The 21,142-nt window shown below is 38.0% G+C and overlaps 1 protein-coding gene and 1 pseudogene across 4 annotated transcripts in view; one reads left to right on the forward strand and one right to left on the reverse strand.

Moving 5' to 3' along the window:
* RBL2 (RB transcriptional corepressor like 2) overlaps positions 1-21,142 on the forward strand; it is a 55,491-nt gene that overhangs the window by 1,028 nt on the left and 33,321 nt on the right. Inside the window, exons 1-9 of one of the 4 annotated variants that reach the window (XM_019455932.2) lie at positions 202-240; positions 1,538-1,668; positions 4,290-4,490; positions 7,678-7,742; positions 11,272-11,400; positions 15,770-15,930; positions 16,020-16,084; positions 16,723-16,909; positions 20,831-20,997. In XM_019455932.2, the coding sequence (XP_019311477.1) occupies positions 217-240; positions 1,538-1,668; positions 4,290-4,490; positions 7,678-7,742; positions 11,272-11,400; positions 15,770-15,930; positions 16,020-16,084; positions 16,723-16,909; positions 20,831-20,997 (1,130 nt within the window). In that variant the 5' untranslated portion in view covers positions 202-216. The other 3 variants (XM_019455933.2, XM_019455930.2, XM_019455934.2) reach the window with 3 other exon arrangements.
* Positions 13,744-14,417, reverse strand: LOC109270928 (60S ribosomal protein L5-like; annotated as a pseudogene).

A 21,142-nucleotide genomic window follows, 5' to 3' on the forward strand; every position in this document is an offset into this window, starting at 1 on the left:
CACCCCAGACGTTGCCCAGGACCCCGTAGCCGCTGTGATTTCGGCTTGTTGTGTCCCTTTCTTCGGATGGGGCTTGCAGATGAGAAAAATGGCCATTCCAGCCAGTGAGGCTCAACCCTGTAGGCACCTCCCCTTTATGGACCAATGGGAAGTGACACGGAAGTCGGGATTGTTTATCAGCTGTTTGCTTGTGTGTGGCGTTGAACTGGAGGCCGTATGATTTTCTTAAGCTGTTTTACGGTTTGTGGAAAGAGAGGGCAGATAGGCTCAAACTGGGAAGGCCTAACCAAAGTATCTTTAATGATAATAGTAGGGTGTTTCTGAGTACATGTGACTCACTGAGGTTACTTTGTATTCTTGCCTTAACAGGATTGTATTTCAGTTCTTCCCCCGTAGTTATATGTGCAGGGGCGTGGGGGACAGGCCTAGTAATCTAGTGTCCATAGAACTTGACAGACCTAGGTGACATTGGACAATTTACCTAACCACTCCAGCACTCGATTTTGTGATACGTGAACTTGAGATTCTTTGTACCTGCGTCACAGAGTTGTCTTGCAGGTTTAATAAGGGAATGTGGAGTTTCTGTTGTGGACAGTGCTTGTGCTGCAGAGTTTGCAGAGCTCTTTCCTGTTTGTAGGTGATGTGGCCGCACAGGCCACGTTCCTATTTATTTTTCAGTGGTTCTGTGGTCAGTGGTTCCTGTGGTTCCTTGGTTATGGGCAGAAGTGCTTCCAAATAAGCTATAATCACGATAATCTTTTAAGTTACACAGAACAAGTACTATCACCATTCAGTTGAGGTGTCTCAACTCATGGGATTAAGTTGTATGAAGTCCAGTGTTAGGTAAGCAAGCGGCTAATAATGGTTAAAATTATTTTTGAAAACACGTTTGATTAGCTCAGTTTACCCAGTTAGTGAATGAATATTCATTTATCAATTTTTTTTTCCGCCTCTTTTTGGCCAGATACTGTTGTAGATGGTGGGGACAGAGCAGTGAGCAAAACTTAAAAACCCCCACCCTCGTGGAGCTTGTTGTCAGGGATGATGTGAAATGTGAAATAATGGAGGATGTCAGGCTCGTGGAAAATAAAGCTCATATGATGTTTAATACAGAGTATCGGTTATAGAATTTTATCTTCTGATTTCTTGTGTTTTCTATGCTTTCATTCTCACAGCCCTCAGATAAGGAAGTTGAGGCTCTCTGTTCATTTGTCCCACATGGGGACCCTCAAAGCACATGTCCTGAGGGAGTGAGGCAGGTGGAATCTTTATTGCCTTTTATGATCTTACAAGTTACCTAGCATCATCTGCACCTCGGTTGAGATAGTTCAAAACGAGGGCATAGAACACAGATTCCTGTCTCCCAGTGTGAAAATGTCAGCGTCACAGTATGAGAACACTCGGGATGGAGCCGTCATTGAAAACACAGCTTCCCACAGACATAAAAAATTAAACTTTGTTTAATCATAAAAGTTTTTTCATATTGAAATGTATATATAGCTCATTAGGTAAAAATCAATATTCCTTTATTTTACAGGGGAATGATCTTCACTGGTTAGCATGTGCCTTATATGTGGCTTGCAGAAAATCTGTGCCGACTGTAAGCAAAGGGACTGTTGAAGGAAACTATGTATCTTTAACTAGAATCCTGCGATGTTCCGAACAGAGGTAACTATGTCAGAGTTGGAAAAGTAGAGTGTGACAAATGTAAAAGGTCAAAAATCATAGTGATAGAATTCTCTGTTTATCATTTCCAGGGCATTTTTGTACCTGTAGAGTGCTGAATTTAGAGACTAGGTCATGGCTTTCCTTTACCGCATCTAAGTTGGTAGCCATTATTTTTTACTTCTTTTGTGAAAAGTATTGAAATGTTAATGTATTAAGACTTGTATGGGAGCACCTGGGTGGCTCGCTCAGCCGAGCGTCCAACTCTTGATTTCAGCTCAGGTCATGATCTCACAGTTCATGAGTTTGAGCCCCACATCGGGCTCTGTGCTGGCCTGCTTGGCCTGTGTGGTGCCTGCTTGGGATTCTTGCTCTCTTTCCCTCTCTCTCTGCCCCTTCCCTGCTCACTCTCTCTAAAATAAATAAATAAACTTAAAAAAAAAAAAAGACTTGTTTGTATGAAAAGTACTATTAAAGGTTAGGACTTGTTATTATGTGATATTGGAGGAATTCTAAATAAGGATATTAGAGAAACTTTAGGAAATATTCTAAATTGTAAAGGTAAATAAAATATGGTATTAAACTTAGAACTACATGCCCAGGATTTGTATCTTTATATATAAATATATGGAATGTGTAAATACTTCTCCATTTGCTGCTTGGGGGGATATGCAACACTATTATAATCAGTTTCTGAAAGGGTCAAATAATGTTTTAAAGAAGAGGCAGAAATTGCTTTTTCTATCTGTTGTGTAATTGAATTGATTATATTTATTTGTGCCTTTTGGGTGAATTTTCTCTTATGGCTTATTAAAGATTGGTGGGTAAAAGGATATTTGGCAGTTTGTAGGGGGAATACCACTGTCAAAATTTATGTACCTAATGGTTTAAAAAATCACTTACTATTAAAATAATTAACAAGAAATGTAATATTCTATCTGTAGCCTATTTATTAACCTTGAACTCCATCCTGAGTTATATTTAGGCCTAAGGACAAGAGGCAGTGCATAAAGAGTTGAACACCTGGTCTGCAAACCTGCAGAAGTGGACTTAAATAAGGTGCAAAAGTATAATCATTACGGAAAAGCAAAGTGGAGACAGAGTAATCCAGTTAAGTGACAGACAAGGAACTTTAGAAGCAAAGGTCAAATTATGGAATTATCATAAACCATAGTAAATTGAATTCATCCAACATTTTAATGCAAGTAATCTAGTTCTAGGCTTCAGTTGTGTTTCCATTTCAAAAACTCAGTTTCTGTCTTTAAATTTTACCTCTGGGCTCAGATTATTTACTTTTTTGCCATAATAGACTAAAACGGGTTAAAAACGAAGAGTATGTTGGGAGAAGATATTTACAATGTGTATAAATAACAAAAGATCAGTGTCCAGAAGTATATAGAGAACGGCTAACAAATGGTTGCATGATTGACAATGGGTCCTAAAAAATGGGTAAAGAATATGATTTCACAAAGCTCAAAACTCACATAGCTAATAGATGTATGTAAAGAAGTTCAGTCTCACTGGTAATAAGGAAGTTCAAAGTAAAAACAAGGTAACTGTCATTCTCATCAGATTGGGGAAGTTTGAAGGCTGATAAAACCCGCTCTAGTCACTATGTAGGGAAACAGGAAGTCTGTATTGCTGGTGTGCATTGGTGAGAGTATAAATTGGCACGACCACTCGAGTGGCAAATTGGCAGTCTCTAGTAAAGTTGGAGATGCACCTTCTCTGACTCGGCAATTCTTCATCTTTGCCTAGTCCCTAAAGAAGCTCTTACATACAGGTGCAAGAATGTGTTCATTACAGCCTTTTCGTGTTATAATGTAAAATTGGAAACCTCAGTTTGCACTGGTTGGGGAATGAATGCAAAAAATCATGGTAGTTCATATGCAGGAATATTTTTAACATTAAAATTAATGAATTAGATCTGTACATATTAATGTTAATCTCAGAAACATTGAATGAAAAAGCAAGTTGCTGAATGCTACTTACAGTGTGATACTATTTATATAAAATCTTAAAACCACACATAAAGATGATACTACTTACTGTTTATGGATACATATAGATCCATATATGTGTAGATACAAATGTATAGATACATATAGATTCGTATATGTATAGATTCGTATAGATGCCATATAGTAAGGGTATTAAGTAGTAAGTATATAAAAGCAAGGATGGGAAGGATTCGGACTCACTTGAGAATGGTGGTCATCTTTGGGGAAGAAGAGGGGGCCATGGGTTTGGGGAGGAGTACAAATGAGAATTTGGCTGTTTCTGTTGTACCTGAAGCAAACATGGCAAAATTTATTCAATATGTTAATGTTTGTTAAATCTGGCAGTGGGATACATAAGTCTTGGTTACATTACTCTGGCTGATTGTTTTATATTTTTATATATTTCATAATTTAAAAAGTCAGGTCATCTCAGAAAAAAGGTAGATTAGGAAAATCAGAGACATACACCAATCTGTAAGACAGGAAGCTAGTCAGAGGCATGAGTTGTGATTTTATATCACTGTCTAAAAGTAATTTAACAAGTTCATCTTGATTTAATTATATTTGTGTTCTCTCCCTTTGTGTTAATTTTGAAAATGTCTCATTGTTTATTTTTAATATCAGCTTACTTGAATTTTTTCACAAGATGAAGAAGTGGGAAGACATGGCAAACCTACCCCCACATTTCAGAGAACGTACTGAGAGACTAGAAAGAAACTTCACTGTGTCGGCGGTAATTTTTAAGAAATATGAACCCATTTTTCAGGACATTTTTAAATATCCTCAAGAGGAGCAGCCTCGTCAACAGAGAGGAAGAAAACAGCGGTATATACATATACATATTTAAAAAATTTTTAGTGTTTTATTCGTTTTCTGAGAGAGAGAGAGCAGGGGAGGGGCAGAGAGAGAGGGAGACACAGAATCCGAAGCAGGCTCTGAGGCCCAGAGCCTGATGGGGGCTCAAACTCACGAACCATGAGATCATGACCTGAGCTGTAGTCAGACGTTTAACTGACTGAGCCACCCAGGCGCCCCGCGGTATGTTTTTTTTTTATATTTGTTAGTCAGGACTACACATTTTTAAAATCTGTGCTGCAGTTTTGATCCCTCGGTTTGTGTCACTTAGCTTATTTTGCTAGTCTTAAAAAAACAAATGTGATTTCATAAGTAATCTTTCTTTCCGATGGCTCTCTTTTAACAATAATTTCTTGCTTTTCATTGTATGTTAGCCATAAAGAATTTGGCTTCCTTCATATTGCAAAGTGTATGGGATTATTGTTTCTGTAAACTTTCCCTTTTTATTTAAGCAACCCAAATGCAAAAGTCAGAACTTATGTATTTTCACCAGTTAGCCACCTGGGTATCGAATTTGACTCCTTAATTTTCTGTTATTGGCTATGTTGACTATTACTATTATTTTCTGTATATTATAATATCAACTATTTCTCTTATTTGACTTCTATGTCCTACTTAGAAATCGATAATCCCCTCTGAGCTGGCTTCTATATGTATTTTGATGTTTATAACTAACCAAAAGTAGACAAACTGGATGGAGGGAGAATAAGGGGACAGAAACTATTATGAATATGTGCTTTCTGATCATGTCTTCAAAATCTGTAACCTGACTCTGGCTCAGTGTTTTCCATCTTTCCTGATAGGTAAAGGCAGTCATGGGATATACATTCTCTACCTTTACCATGAACACTTTTTCATAAAGTAGAAATGGAAATTGTTCTTAAGATAGAACTAGAAAAATATTGACAAGAAAAGTGGGGGGAAAGGAGTTACTACAATTGAATGAATAATGGGTGCTTCTCTTTCAATATAAAAATTTTTCCCAAATTGTGAAGGATGTTTGTAGTAAGTGAGCAGGTTTTAAAAATCAAACAAACTATGTATTTTCTTGGATAGTTGACCCCACTGTTATGGAAGCAGCTGGTCCAGTTTGCTTGTAATTTGGGGGGAGTTGACTATACACAATGAAATAAAGTTTGGATAGATGCTTTGTTGTAAGTCTGAGCGAGGCTGATGTGATCATTCACAGGAAGATATAGAATATCTTCTTTCTTTGGAGTGTTGTAGGAAATGATTTTAGGTTGTGCTTGCTTTGATATTTATTAGGGTATGTATATTACCTAATTCTGGTTAAGAAAATTGTAAGATAATTTTAATTTTAAAAGCTTAAAATATACTGTATACTTTTATTAGTACTTTTGGCTAATAGTAATAATCATGTATACCATTTACTGAGCATTGTTATGGAGCAGGAACTGTCCAAGATTTAAACCTGTATAACTTGAATGAATCCCTATGACAACTATATAAGATTGATGCTGTTGTTACAGGCGGGGGAACATAACCCCTTGAGAGGTTAAGTGATTTGGTCACAGTCACACAGTAAGTGTGGAGCTATTATTGACACTGGTAGTCTGCTTGCAGAACCCATGTCCCTTACCACTTCTCTGTACTGTGCCCCACACATACCAGTCTCTGAAAGTTTGTCATTGGGTATTTATTGAGAACTTACTGTGTGAAGTATGTTGTTAGGTATTTTATATAGGACACAAATATTGAAGAAAAAAAAAAAAGCCCATAGTCTCTGTCTTTTGAGAGCTTACAGTATAGTTGTGGAGAGGAGGCATGTATGAATGCAAAAGATAACAAAAATATACAACTTCTGAGGCAAAATTAAACCACTGGGCATGAGCCAGTCAGGTACGGTTCCATGAAGTAAGGAACGATGGGTAGGATTTTGATGGGTGAATTTGGAGATGTAGATAGAGCCTTCTTTGTACAGGATGTGTATGCGAAAATAGCAAAGAGGCGATTGGCTGAGTAGGTTCAGTAGGTCAAGTTCTAGGGTTCTCAAGTCATAGATTCACTGTTGAGAGTGGCTTGAGTTCTAAGCTAAAAAGCTTGACTTTAAAATAATTAAATTAATTTAAAAAAGAGGCATGTCTGGGAGGCACGTTGGTTGAGTGTCTGACTCTTGACTTCGGCTCAGGTCATGATCTCAGGGTTGGGGAGATGGAACCCCCATCGGGCTCTGTGCTGAGTGTGGAGCCTGCTTGGGATTCTCTCTCTTTCCTTCTGCCCCTTTCCCCAACTCTCGCACTCTCTCTCTCTCTCTAAAATTAAGAAAAAAACGTTTAAAAAAAAAGTTTGACTTTTATCTTGGTAGGCATCAAAACTGGATAGTTATCATGTGCCTAGGGTAGGGAGGCCACTTCTAAAAGCAGGGCACTGACATTTAATCCTTGCCATGGACTGGTGAATTAAGTACAAAACTCTACCCAGGAGACTAATTGTTCAGCAGATGAAGAGACTGGGGCACATGGGGGGCAAGTGTGTGTAGCTAAGGACCGTGGGGGAACTAAACCCTAGTCTCCCGATCTTCCCTTCAGAGCTCCTTGTTGGGATGTGGAGACAACAGATGTCTTATCTGAATATTGGCAGAGGTTTTGGTAGAAAAGCCAAGGGCGTAAAACAGGTCTGAAACTCCCTTTAGCAGACAACTTGGCAAAGTATAATGGATAGTCTTAACGATAAAGAATAAGGAATTATAGCAAACCCAGGATTTACCTTAAGTAGTCCTTTTGTGACTTGATACAATCTGGAATATCTTTGGGGAGGGAGGGTTTACAGTTCCTTAGCTATGATGAAGGGAAAAAAATAGAGAAATACCTGATTGCATACATGGGTCCAAAAGCAGCATGAGCCTCTCTGCTGTCATCAAAACATCTATGGTCACTCATTTTCTACCTTACCTGTCTTGACCTTGAAAGCCTTTTATAGTTCTTCAGAATTTTCTTCTTTCTGAGGTGAACTCTTTCCCTGGCTTTGTCCTTGCCAGTATTTGGTTGGAGCAGAACTTCTTGTACATTTTCCACGTGAAATGAATCTGCTGTCACTCCCTTCAACTGTGGGTTTTGTTTCTCACCTGATTTATAGTCATTTGTGATGTCTTTTTCAAATTCTTCTGTTATCTCATGACTTTCTTTCTCCCCTGAAGGCGACAGCCCTGTACCGTGTCCGAAGTTTTCCATTTTTGTTGGGTGCTTTTTATATATGCAAAAGGTAAGACAGAGCAATATTTATCTAGATGTTAGCTTATGTAAATGTCCAGGTACTACTTTTGTCAATCTGTATTGTGTATCAGGAAAAGATTCTCAACTGAGAACTTTCTCAATGACTTTAATCTCAGATTCATTTTTAAATATTGCCTTTTTGTAAGTCTTTTGAATGTCTGTAATGTCCAAATCTTATATTAAATGGAAAATCCTTTTATTTTGTTCTTCCATAACATCTTTTCCATCCAGAGCTATTCTTCTGAATTATGGACCAAAAGCACATTAGTAGTTTGTATTGGTGTCTTGAGCTGTATTTTTCGTGAGCCGTGTCTTATTTTGTTGAGGGTGACTGCTCATCCTCAGTGTAGTTCAGATGACTTTTTGCATCTTGTTCAGATAAATACATTTGCTCAAATGCCTTTGGATACAATTTATTTTCTCTCCCTTTTCATCTCCCTTAACTTACCCAAGGTCTGTATTCAGGGAAATACGTTACTATTTTTTTGTGTCCTGTCTATATTTCTGTGTAGAAATGATTCTTAGTAATCTAAAGAAGAAGAAAAAATACAATTACATTAATTACATAAACTATGTAGAATGCCTTTGCTATTAAGAAAGCCCAATAAAATGCAAAGTTATCATCAAAGAGTCATAGAGCTGGGAGGAATTTCATAAATGTAAGAGATTTTCATTATTAGATCAAGTAGCCCAAATTATTTACTTTTAAGATTAGGTAACTGAGGCCCCAGAATTAGCTGCTAGAAACAGAGCTAGGATTTGAACCCAGATCTGGCTCTTGGTTTCATGCCAGATGTGAAGGCCCTTTAGCAAGGATGTATCACTCCATTGGTCTCTGGGTTTGGTGTGTCGGATTATAGCTGGTTCTTTCTAGCTATTTAGGTGAGAACTCATTCTTCCTCCCTGAGCTGTGTGGTTGATTGAAAAGAAAAGTCTTTCTTCTGCCAAAAATAAACTGTTAGTTATTTTGCTGCCCATCACACTGGTGTGTTTCTTTAGTGGAGATAAAGGTAATATGATAAATGGCACAAAATGGAGGTGTAGGAGCATATAAACGGCTCTCACAGTAGCCAGTAACCCCTGCTGCTGCTTTTAGCTTGCTGTGGCTGGTATTATTTATGACACTAATCTTGTCATTGGATTGTGGGCAAGTGTATCTGACTTCTGGGATTTTATCTGTTCTTATGCTTTTTATGGTGTGTATGTATCTGGGAATGAATGTGTTTGATACTATAGAAATTATTTAAAAATTTTATTGTCCTTATTTACATTTTGGTCTCTCTTGATCAACTGGGTGTCATATTTTTGTCTCTGCAGTTAACTCGGTGTTGGAGTTGTGTTATTAATTCAGTCTGTAATTATTTAATCTGAAGAGTCTTTGTTTCCTGACAGTCCAACACCGTGATCTTTTATGATTCAGTAAGATCTTTTCTGATAGAGTTGTTTAATTAGTTTTATTCAGTTCTTGATTTAGTTATTTGGGGGAGAGTTGTATTGTACTCTTTTATAGCCACCTTTCTCATGACTTTCTCTGCAGCATACGGGCATCCCAGATTATGTTGTTCCTGATAGATAAGCCATTTTTTTTTGCCTGTTATCTTTGTTGACTTCCTATGGCAAGTACACCCTCGTGACAAGTTTGGGCTTGTCATCCTGAAGGGCTTTGTGGCCCCAAGACCAATTTGGTGCCACTTCCTGTTTTACAATCTCCAGTCTCTTCATTCCTGATAAATCAGCCAATTTCGGAGTTTCAACAAGTTATCTTTGTTGTTGGAAAGATAACCTACCTCGCAAAGTGAGATTTCTTTCTGAAGTCAGGATTTGAAACTCGAAGTCTGTCACGTTGGGACAGTCCTGGAGTTTAAATTAGATTCTGACCCGTGGGGCATTTTTTGTTAGAAGTTACTGTGCTGCTCTTTTTTTCCTTTATGGCAAGTACACACCAGTGACAAGTTGAGGCTTGTCAGTGTGATGGGCTTTGTAGCTTGAAGCCGTAGGTGCCACTTCCTGTTTTACATTTGAGAAACCGTCTGCTTTAATATTAAACATCTTTATAGTGGAGCCAGGCAGGTTAGTTTGGTTCTATCAGTGCAGAACTTAACCACCTATTCTCATTCGCCTTTCTGGCAACAGAAAAGCATTTTCTCTCTTTAACTCATTTAAATTGATTTGTTGAATCATCTGTACGAAAAGAGAATTATCCTGCTATGCAGAGGTAAGTGGTAACTTTCTTTGGAGGAAAGGAGGAAAAGGGGGGAAAAGAGTCTGAAACAAAGCAGTATGAGAGAGAGAGAGAGAGAGAGAGAAGAGAGTGCGCGTGTGCGCGTGTGTGTGTTTGCATGCATTTGGGTAGGCATTAAGTGCGAACATGTTTAGAAATAATTCCTCAGATGTATGTTAGCTGTTTAAATTGAATTCATGTGATATAAAATCACTAGGAAGACTTTACATGCTGTGTTTCATGAGAAAAGAGATATGCTCAAAGTTATTTAAAAAATCTAGAAATATTTCTTAATTTCCAAGAATAAAACTGTTCAACTGCCTATAAAAACTGATTTCAGTGTTAGACTTAAACTAGCATCGCAGAAATGACATGTTTCTCTAGGTTTGAGCCTGGGTTTCTTTTTTCTTTGTTTACTAAGCATCAACATTATTCCCAGGATATTGGCTCTAGACTTAAATATCTTTCATTGTGGTCCTGTTGTTAATTTGTAGGAGTTTATATTATTATTAGAAAATATTTCAAATGTTACCATTAGCAGCCTGATTATATGTTCTGGTCTTTTTAAACTATATACATGAAAAAATCATTGTTCAGCTATTCCTAAGTATATCTACTAATCTTTTTTTTTTTTTTTTTTTTTTTTTTAAATAAATTTCCCTTTTAGAACTGCTTTTTGTACATCCTAAAGATGTTGGACCATTGTGTTTTCATTTTCATTTGTCTCCATGTATTGTGATATTTTAATTTTTTTGGTTTTTAATTAATTAAATTTTAACTAATAGTTTAATAGTTTAATTAGTTAAATTTTAATTTCAATATAGTTACCATGCTGTTAATATTAGTTTTGGGTATTTAATATCTACTAATTTTCTTTTTTTTAATTTAATTTATTTTTTAATTCATCTACTAATTTTCTTAACAGAAAAATATTTTCACATGAAAGAATTTGCTGCAGTTTGAGATAATTTATGAAGTTGTTTAGAATTTTCAAAGAAAAAAAACAGTGATAAAATTTTAGTCAGCTACTGGGGAGTTAATGCTTATTTAATGAATATTGATTGAGTGAATGAATGCCATTTTTTGTAAAGTTTTGGTTTTAATTACACTCTCAGAAATTTATTAGACTTTAAGAGTAATATTTCAAAATGTAAATTTGCCAGAACACTTTATGTAGCTTTTGAGTCAGGTTTGGTACAGTGTTTGTGTAATGTCATTTTAATTAAAAAGAGAAATTATGTCTAAAATATCGTAACATGGATGCAGATTTACTTGATAACTGTTTGTATTCCTGTAGGTAATTTCCCCATGATTAGTGATGATTTGGTCAATTCTTACCATCTTCTTCTGTGTGCTTTGGACTTGGTTTATGGAAATGCACTTCAATGTTCCAACCGTAAAGAACTTGTAAACCCTAATTTTAAAGGTAAGTTTGTAAATCAAAGATTATTGGACAACTCACATTTCTACCTTATGTTTATTTTTGGGAGCTGTACACATGCCACAGGTTTCCTAGCATCAGAGAGCGTTAAGTGCTTTGAAAAGCTCCATCATCATAATCCAGAATACTTGCAATTACTTAAACCCAGGAGTTGAGCTCTCTGTAAAAATATTTATGGAAAGTGCAATCGCAAATATTACAAAGTGTGAAGTCTTACATGACAACTGTAGAAGTTTCTGAAACAACAAGAAGGAACTTAAAAACCTATAGTAGCAAAGTCGCATTAAACTGATGTTGTTTTCTGCATTGCCGAGCTTTGTGCCTGACACACAGTAGGAGCTCAAAATGGATTTATTGAAATAATCTTCATTCAGGTTTTTTCCTACAGAAGAGGAGTAGTTATGGTTGTAAATAAGTAAAATGAATTTTTAGCTCTTAAACTAAAAGATGGATAGAAATGATTTTGGCAATGCATTTAAGCAGGCTTTAAGGCCATGTTGTTTCTATGAATGATACACAGTAAGAGGCCAAATTATAACTCACAGACAATATTATAAATATTAAACAGTATTTATAGAGGTAGTATATAAACTGTTGACATTTGAATAATACCATGGTAGGATTCTGAGTGATTTTCAGTTTTGGGGTGGTTATCGTTAAAATTTTAGCTTGTCTGACTCTGAAGTTTTTTTTTTAATGTTTATTTATTTTGAGAGAGAGCGTAAGCACACGTTTACACGTAAGCGGGGCGGGGGTGGGGAAGTGCAGAGAGAGAGGTAGAGAGAGAATCCCAAGCAGGCTCCTCACTGTCAGCACAGAACCTGACACTGGGTTTGATCCCACAAACCGTGAGATTGTGACTTGAGCCAAGATCAAGAGTCAGAAGCTCAACTGACTGAGCCGCCCAGGTGCCCCTCAAGGTAGATTTTTAAAGTTACTGAAGTTACTTAGTTGTTCCTGCTTCAGTACATTTAATGTTCTTCGTATTCTCTCCTTTCCTTCCTAACTCCCTTTATATTTCTATGTAGTAGCTGCTTTTCATTTTTCTCCTCTTATTTATTTATCCATTTTGTTTGATTTTAGTTTATTTATTTACTTTTGAGGGAGAGACAGAAAGACAGAGAGATAAAGAGAAAATCCCCAAGCGGGCTCCGTGCTGTCAGTGCAGAGCCTAGCATAGGACTCGAACCCACAAACTGTGAGGTCATGACCTGAAGCTGAAATCAAGAGTAGGATGCTTAACCAACTGAGCCACCCAGGCCCCCCTTATTTATTTATTCTTATACTGAGTCTTGGGTAAGAATAAACCATAAATCAATATGTTACCTACATCCAGTATGATGAAATGAAAATATATAAACAGTATATACTTTGAATAGTAATTTTTTTCAAAGTTGTATTTTTTATTTGAATGTCAGACTTATTTGCAAAGTTTTATTTTTTTATGTTCTTTAGATCTTATTGCAATATACTAAAATTGTTATCTCAGCTTTTTTTCCTTTATTTCCAGATAAATAATTAACTGAAATCTTTTGAGTAGTGATGTACTTTATCTGTATTTGCTGTATATTTATTTTTATTTAAGTATAATTAACATACAGTGTCATATTAGTTTCAAGTGTGCAACATAGTGAGTCGACAACTCTGTACATTACTCAGCGCTCACCACAGTAAGTGTAGTCACCATCTGTCACCATGCAGTGTTCTGACAATATTATTAACTATATTCCTTATGTTGTACTTTTCATCTCCATGCCTTATGTATTTTATTTTATTTTAATTTATTTATGTTAGCTACTTGGTCGATAAGTTTATTATTGTCTTTGAAAAATCTTCATAAAAATTGTGGTTTGATTTAGCTCTCAGTGGCCCACTCCTGAGCTCTAAAGAAGCTTGCCTTCTTCTGAGCTGCCCAGTCTTTCTTCTGGGCAAGAGACATTTTGGGATAGTTCCACCTCTTTTTAACTTCTTTCTTAGGCTTCTTCTTCTAGACTGGATTCTCTCCTAGAGCAGTGTGAGCTTTACACATCTCCTCCACCATGTCTGGAGTTATTTTGTTCTTTTTTTTTTTTTTTTTTTTTTTTTAATTTTTAAAAATTTTTATTTACTTTTGAGAGAGAAGGAGAGAGACAGAGGTGCAAACAGGGTAGGGGCAGAGAGAAAGGGAGACACAGAATCCGAAGCGGGCTCCAGGCTCCAAGCTGTCAGAGCAGAGCCTGACGTGGGGCTTGAACTCATGGGCCGCGAGATCATGACCTGAGCCAAAGTTGGACACTTAACCAGCTGAGCCACCCAGGTGCCCCCTGGAGATACTTTGTTCTCTGTGTATTAAGAGAATTGTTTCTTGTAAGCGTCTTCATCTTCTTCCATTAGGTAACGCATACAGTCTGCAACTTTTTGACCCATGATGTACTGCCCGTGTCCTTCTGCACTCAATTACTCGCTTTCCAAATCATAACCAGGGAATCATTTGGTACCATTAGGGACAGAGAAGGCACCATCTACAGCTCTCTTGAGGGCCCCCAAAACTTTATTTTGAGGAGTGGTTGCATCCAAATAGTAGGTGAAGGTACCAGGTTGACCCTCAGTGCTTTCCACAGTATTCATCTCCTGTCACCTCCACTTGGCCTTCTTAGATCTTGTCCAGGCCTGCTACAGTACACTGCAGCCTAATTTGTCACGCCAGCCATCACACCTCTCTTTGGGAGTTCATAAGCACGTGCTGCACAAACCGTCGCATTTCCTTCTGTACGGGCATTAGCAGTCTGACAGATGATCTCTCTGGTCTCTCTGTGGACTATCATCCTGTATTTAGATGTGTTCTACTTATTTTTATCCTGAATTACCAAGCGTTCCCAAGCATAGTAATTAGTTTTGCCCTCTTGTCTTCTTCTAAATTTCACTTGGTATCTCTTGATGCAAGCCTTATTCTTGACAACCTTAACAAACCCCATCCTGTAGAACAGAGACTGGCATCCATGGCTCACCACAGACAAGCAGGCCCAGAAATACTCCATTGGCGGGGGGGGGGGGGGGTGGCAACTTACTATTTTATAACTGGAAGTTTGTACCTCTTAATCCCTTTTATCCATATTGCCCATTCCCCCATCCACCTCTCCCCTGGCAACCACCAGTTTGTTTTCCATACTTAAGAGTCTGGGTTTTTTTTGTTTGCTTTTTAAATTTCACATGTAAGTGAAATCATATGGTATCTATCAACTGTTTGATTTACTTCACCTGGCATAATACCATCTAAGTCCATCCATGTTGTTGTAAATGGCAAGATTTCATTTTTTTTTTTTTTTATGGCTTAATAATATACCTGTGTGTGTGTGTGTGTGTGTGTGTGTGAGAGAGAGAGAGGAGAGAGAGAGAGAGAGAGAGAGAGAGAGAGAAAGGGAATATGAGAAAATGAGAGAGAGATCTATTCATATATTGATGGACACTTGGGTTGCTTCCATATCTTGGCTGTTGTAAATAATGCTGCAGTAAACATGGTGGTGTGTAGGTGTTTCCAAATCAGTGTTTTCATTTTCTTTGGGTAAATACCCAGTGGAATTATGGGATCATACGGTATTTCTGTTGTAAATTTTTGGAGGAAATTCCACACTTTTCCAAAGTGGTTGCACCAATTTACCATCCCACCAATAGTGTATGAGGATTCCCTTTTCTCCACATCCTCCCTAATGCTTGTTATTTCTTGTCTTTTTGATTGATAATGGCCATTCTGACTGGTATGAGGTCATATCTCATGGTTTTGATTTGCATTTCCCTGGTGATTAGTGATGTTGAGCTTCTTTTCATGTGTCTGTTGGACGTCTGGATGTCTTCTTTGGGAAAATGTCTATTAAGGTCCTCTGCTCATTTTTTTATTGAACTGCTTGGATTTTTTTGGTGTTGTGTTGTATAAATTCTTTATATATTTTGAATATTCGCCCCTTATTGGATAAATCATTTGCATATATCTTCTCCCATTCATTAGGTTGCCTTTTTGTTTTGTTGATGGTTTCCTTTGCTGTGCAAAATCTTTTTATTTTGGTATAATCCCAGTAGTTGATTTTGTTTTTGTCTCCCTTGCCTGAGGAGACATAGCCATAAATATGTTGCTATTGAATGATAGCAACATTCAATATTGAATGATATTGAAGAGGATGATATTGAAGAGATTACTGCCTATGTTTTCTTTTGTCTTTGCTATCTTTGAGGTATATTTAGAGTCAAATTATGCCCCTCTACACTCTTTCCTATGTACACTAACTCATAGGCTGATTAGATTATTTGTATTTTGGTTTATTACAGTTTGATTTATTGAATGCTACCTGATCTCTCTGTTCTGTGATTCTGTTCATTATAGGCCTGTCAGAGGATTTTCATGCTAAGGATTCTAAACCTTCCTCGGACCCACCTTGTGTCATTGAGAAACTCTGTTCCTTACATGATGGCCTCGTTTTGGAAGCAAAGGGAATAAAGGAACATTTCTGGAAACCCTATATTAGGAAACTTTATGAAAAAAAGGTTTGTAAGTAGTAAAGTAATGTGAAAATATTTTCTGTGGAAAGATTTATTTTAATATGATGACTTAAGGATCTTTTCTTTCATCATAGCTCCTTAAGGGAAAAGAAGAAAATCTTACAGGGTTTTTAGAACCTGGGAACTTTGCAGAGAGTTTGTGAGTATTTGTATTATCAGCCACTTTAATATTTTGTAAACTATGTACTTAGGAAACCTCAGAGTTTAGTGTCTTTATTGTTTGTACCCTGGAAACTTAGAATATGTTTTGTGGGAGAACATCAGAAAGCAATCAAAAGTTGTGTCAACTGTTACTCTAAGCACACAGGTTAAAATTTATTGGAAATTGTATGGGCTGTTTTTTAAAGTTTTAATAGTTAAGCTTTTGGATCATAATTTTTGAGATAAAAGAAGTTCTTTGGGAACTGTATGGGTTCAAATGGTGATGTAGAAGTAGCGAGATCTTCAAAGGTGCCTAGAGCAACTGGGAAAGATAATTAAGCATCTCACCAGAAACTGCACCTCCCAGGTAGATCGGTACAGGGTTCCTCCCCTCCAATCCCCGCCAAAATACTGTCAGCAAGATACACTCGCTGTATGACAGGTGAGCCTAGTGTAGCAAGCTTGCATTTTATACAGCTCAGATGTAAGTAACCGTGATCTGAAATTTAACTTTCACAAAATTATTAGAACTTGGAGTAAATAAAAAAATGACCTAATTAGGTGGCGTAAAACACTAACTGAAACGGCAGTCCTGTGAGTGTACATTTTGCCTGTCTTTTTTTTTTTTTCCTATAGTAAAGCCATCAATAAGGCCTATGAGGAGTATGTTTTATCTGTTGGGAATTTAGATGAAAGGATATTTCTTGGAGAGGATGCTGAAGAGGAAATTGGGACTCTGTCACGGTGTCTGAACACTGGCTCGGGAGCAGAGGCTGCTGACAGGGTGCAGATGAAAGCCATCCTCCAGCAGCATTTCGACAAGGTGAGCTGACCAGTGCCAGGAAAGCAGACATGCCGGAGTCTCTGTGTTATTGTGGTAATTGTGTGTGTGTGCGTGTGTGTGCGTGTGTGTGTGTGTGTGTTATACTTCTTCCAGTATGAAAAGGGAAATTCTTGTCCTACTTAATTGAAAAAGTGGTCTCTGTGTCTACTGACTTAATTTTTGTTAACATCAACTTTCCAAGTTTTCGGTTGGATCTGAGAGAAAGAGCCTTTGATATAAATTTAAATGAATGTATCATGCTGATATAACTGTTGGTTTTTAAAAAAAAAAAAATGGGCCAGTAATGTACAGTCTTTACATATTGAATGTAGTAAGCATTTTAGAAAATGTCAATTGATCTGATTGGTACCTTCATCTAGACACTAGAGAAACTGATCATCTATAGTCTTTAGGAAAATTCTGTTAAATTGACATTCAGGATCATTGAATTTCAGGTGTTATTTCATGCATACAGTTAGGATGATGGAGACTAAGAGTTTGTCTTCTATTGTGTGATGTTCACAGAAAATACACAGCTTCTGACAAGTGCTTCCAAAGGCAGTGTGTATATTTCCAAGGGGTAACTCACCTGTAAGGCCAGATTTAAGCCTGGTTTGCTTATTCATTCAGTAAATATTCTAAAGGTATTCCACACGCCAGATTGTGTCCTGCATACTGGTGATACAGCAGTGAACACAATAGCCATGAATACCTTGTTTTATATTTCAGTGTGGGGAGATGGACAATAGATAGCCAAACAAGTGAATATATTGGACGTCGGATGATAGTGTATAAAGAGAAGTCAAATAGGGTAGTAGTTCAGAGCGTGGGGAGAAAGGGAGAACGGGTGGGCCTTGGGCTGCTATGGATAGGGCGGTGAGGAAAGACATCTCCGAGGGGGTAACATCAACAGAGACGTGAAGTGAGGAAGCAAATCATGTGACTAGCCGAGGAATGTGTTTGAAGCCCAGAGAATAGCATGTGCCAAGGCTTGTGGTAGGAGCTCGACTGGCTTTTTGGAGGAATGATGAGAGAGCACTGTGGTAGGAATTGAGTGAGAGAGTGGTTGAAAAGTGAGGTGGGGGTGGGGGCAGGGTAGACCTTGTACAGCTTTGGAAGCTCTGGTAAGAATGTTTGCTTTTGCTCTGATAGGAAAGCCATTAAGAAGGTGTTATGGAAAACAGTGACTGAATTAGTCTGATCTGCATTTTTCAAGGTCTTGTAGGGGGTGTTTGGCAGGGGCCAGGGTAGAAGTAGGGAATTAAGAGGCTGTCGCACTGGTTCTGGTGATAGCTCATGGTGTTTGGATCAGAGCAATGGTGGTATTGGGGCTGTGTTTTGGAGACAGGACCCACAGGATTTCCTGATGGCTTGGATCCAGGGTGTGAGAGAAAGATAATGGCGATGACTCCAGTTGCATAAATGGTATAAAAGCTGAAGTCCTTCCAAAGGCCTCTGAGGTCTTTAGTGATGTAGCCCGCTGCCTCTCTGAATTCATCTCCTACCACTCTCCTCCTCACCCATTGTGCTCGTCACATTAACCTCTGTTCTCCTTCTTCAGATATGCCGAGCATACCCCAACTCAAAGCCTTTGCTCTTGCTGTTTTCTCTGCCTAGAACATGTTTCTTCAGGATATTCATGTGGTTTATTTCCTCACTACATTCAGGTCTCTGATAGACTGACCACTGCATAGAATAATAACCACTGACATCCTCCCCAACCTTCAGCACTTCCTTCCCCTTTTACTCTGTGATTAGTGTTCCTCTTAGTATTTGTCACTGTCTTAAGGTAAGTGGGTGGGTAGAAAGAATTGTTTGTCTGACAGTAAGTAGATAGATAAATACAAAGATGGGAAAAAAGAATCGTTTGTTATGGGTCTCCTGCATTAAAAAACATAAACTTCATGAGGGCTGTGACCAGTGCTGTGTTCAGTGCCTGGCACATAGTAGGCATTCCATGAACATTTATTATTGACATTTATTCAGGGAAAAAACTCAGAGATGGGGTTATGATGGTATGTTATTTGAGATATCTTTTTAGGCATCCTCGTAGACAAGTGGAGTCGGCAGTTTGGATGTACAAGATTGGTGTTCATAGCAGAAGTTAGGGCTGTGTGTGTGTGTCTACTCTGGAGACATCAGGATATAGATGGCTTTTAAAGCCATGAAGAGTGACTATGTGAGTTGATAGAGAATGGAAGAGGTCTAAGGACAGAGCTCTGGGGCACTCCAAAGTTTAGAAGTGTTTACTTGGAGAAGGAAAGTTCTAAAGTTTCAAAAATAGCAATATTTATACCTGAGTCAAAGAAAGACTCCTCTTGATCAGAATGCCCAGGAAGTTTTAAGCCAAGAGCTAAACAGTGCTGCCGAGAAGCTGTATGCTGACCTTGAGAACTGTGGGCAGAAAGCTGTTTGTGGCAGTCATACCTCGTTCCCTGTGTGGAAGCATTGATGTCTGTGGGCAGTGGGAGATGCTGCTGTTGCTTTTGCTGTGCACGTGTAAGGTGTTTTTCCCTCCCAGCAAAGCACTGGTTTATATACAGGGAAGAAGCTGGCTGTAGGAAAAGACGTGTTAAGCAGGGAATAGCCTTCTGAATGTAGTTAATCCACCCAGATTGTCTTATTGACCTAAAAAAATTGTAGAATTAATTTCTTTGAAACCAAGTGGAAGTCTTGGCTCTCTCCTGTTTAAGTCACAGAAAACATGTAGATTTATATCTGTATGTGTAGATGTATATCTGTATGGCAAATTCCTCTGCGTATCTGTATCTCCTTAAACTTGAGTAGTCTGTTTTGCCAGGTGAAAATTTTGCTAGGTGTTTTTATAGGTATCTCTAGAATTAATATACTTAGCTACGTGGGGAAACACAGTTTGTCTTGAATGTTAAAAAACACTCCTGGGGCACCTGGGTGGCTTAGTTGGTTAAAGTGTCTGGCTCTTGGTTTCAGCTCTGGTCATGACCTCACGGTTCCTGAGTTTGAGCCCCGCATCGGGCTCTGTGCTGACATTGCAGAGCATGCTTGAGATTCTCTGTCTCCCTCTCTCTCTGCCCCTCCCCTGCTTGCGCTCTCTCTCTCTGTCTCTCTCTCTCTCTGTCTCTCTCTCTCTCAAAATAAATAAATAAACATTAAAAAAATAATAAAATAAAAGACACTCTTAAGCTCTCTTAACCTTTCAGAGTTTATTAGAAGAAATAGAAAAGATGTCTTATTAGCATTTGTAGTCATGCTTAAATTCTCAGATATTAAGTCCTATCCTTTTCATATTTATATTCAGGAATGTTGACTTAAATTTATTTCCCTGAAGATCTGTAGACTTGAGTGGGGGGAAACCGATAGATTCTAGTAACTAGAGGTAAAGGAGGGGCAAGAAGACTGAAGGCCATTCTGTGTCAGGCTGGTTTCGCATCTAGGAATGTTTGTTTTGTTCCATGTCTCTGAAGCAGATCTGATGATTTAGATGGGCTTTTGTTAAATCATGGAATTCATTTGGGCCGGGGTTAGTTCACAGCTTTCCTTTGTCAATCTTTGAGTAGTTACGAAAAAGTGGTGGGTGGCAGCTGTGAAATTCTGTTTCTCAGCGATGCTCTTTACTGTATATTCCTTGTTTGTGCCTTCAGGTTTAGGCCTAAAGTAGGGATGACAGGGAAGTACGGGAAGTATGCCTTGTCTTAGGGTTTAATTTTTAAGAGACAGACTTTCTAGTTGGCTAAAATACAAATTGTCCTTTCACACGTCTTCACATGGAGGGTGGTGGCTCCTAGTGGTGTTATGTTCAGATTCCAAGAATGGAGATATTTGAATCATTAAAATTTATTGATGAAGTCTGATTGGTTTGAATTCTCATTTGTGAAGTAACTGAAAGTCATTCTAATCTAAAATAGTCTTCTCCCCCCCCCCCCCCCCACCGCCCCCATTTAGTCTAAAGCACTTAGGATCTCCACACCACTGACTGGTGTGAGGTACGTCAAGGATAACAGCCCTTGTGTGACCCCAGTTTCTACAGCAACACACAGCTTGAGTCGTCTTCACACCATGCTCACAGGCCTCAAGAATGCGCCAAGTGAGAAATTGGAACAGATTCTAAGGTGGGTTTGAGCCCTTCTTGCCTTCTAAGATTTGATTGTTGACCATTTTCTATTTTAATTTTTTTTTTTTTTTTTTTTTTTTTTTACTTTTTAGTGGCTTAATTCACCCATTATTAATTTTATACCAGTTGCATGCTCAGACGTG

The sequence above is a fragment of the Panthera pardus genome, unplaced genomic scaffold, assembly GCF_024362965.1.
Source record: "Panthera pardus isolate Hobbes unplaced genomic scaffold, ASM2436296v1 HiC_scaffold_18, whole genome shotgun sequence".
NCBI classification, from domain to species: Eukaryota; Metazoa; Chordata; class Mammalia; order Carnivora; family Felidae; genus Panthera; species Panthera pardus.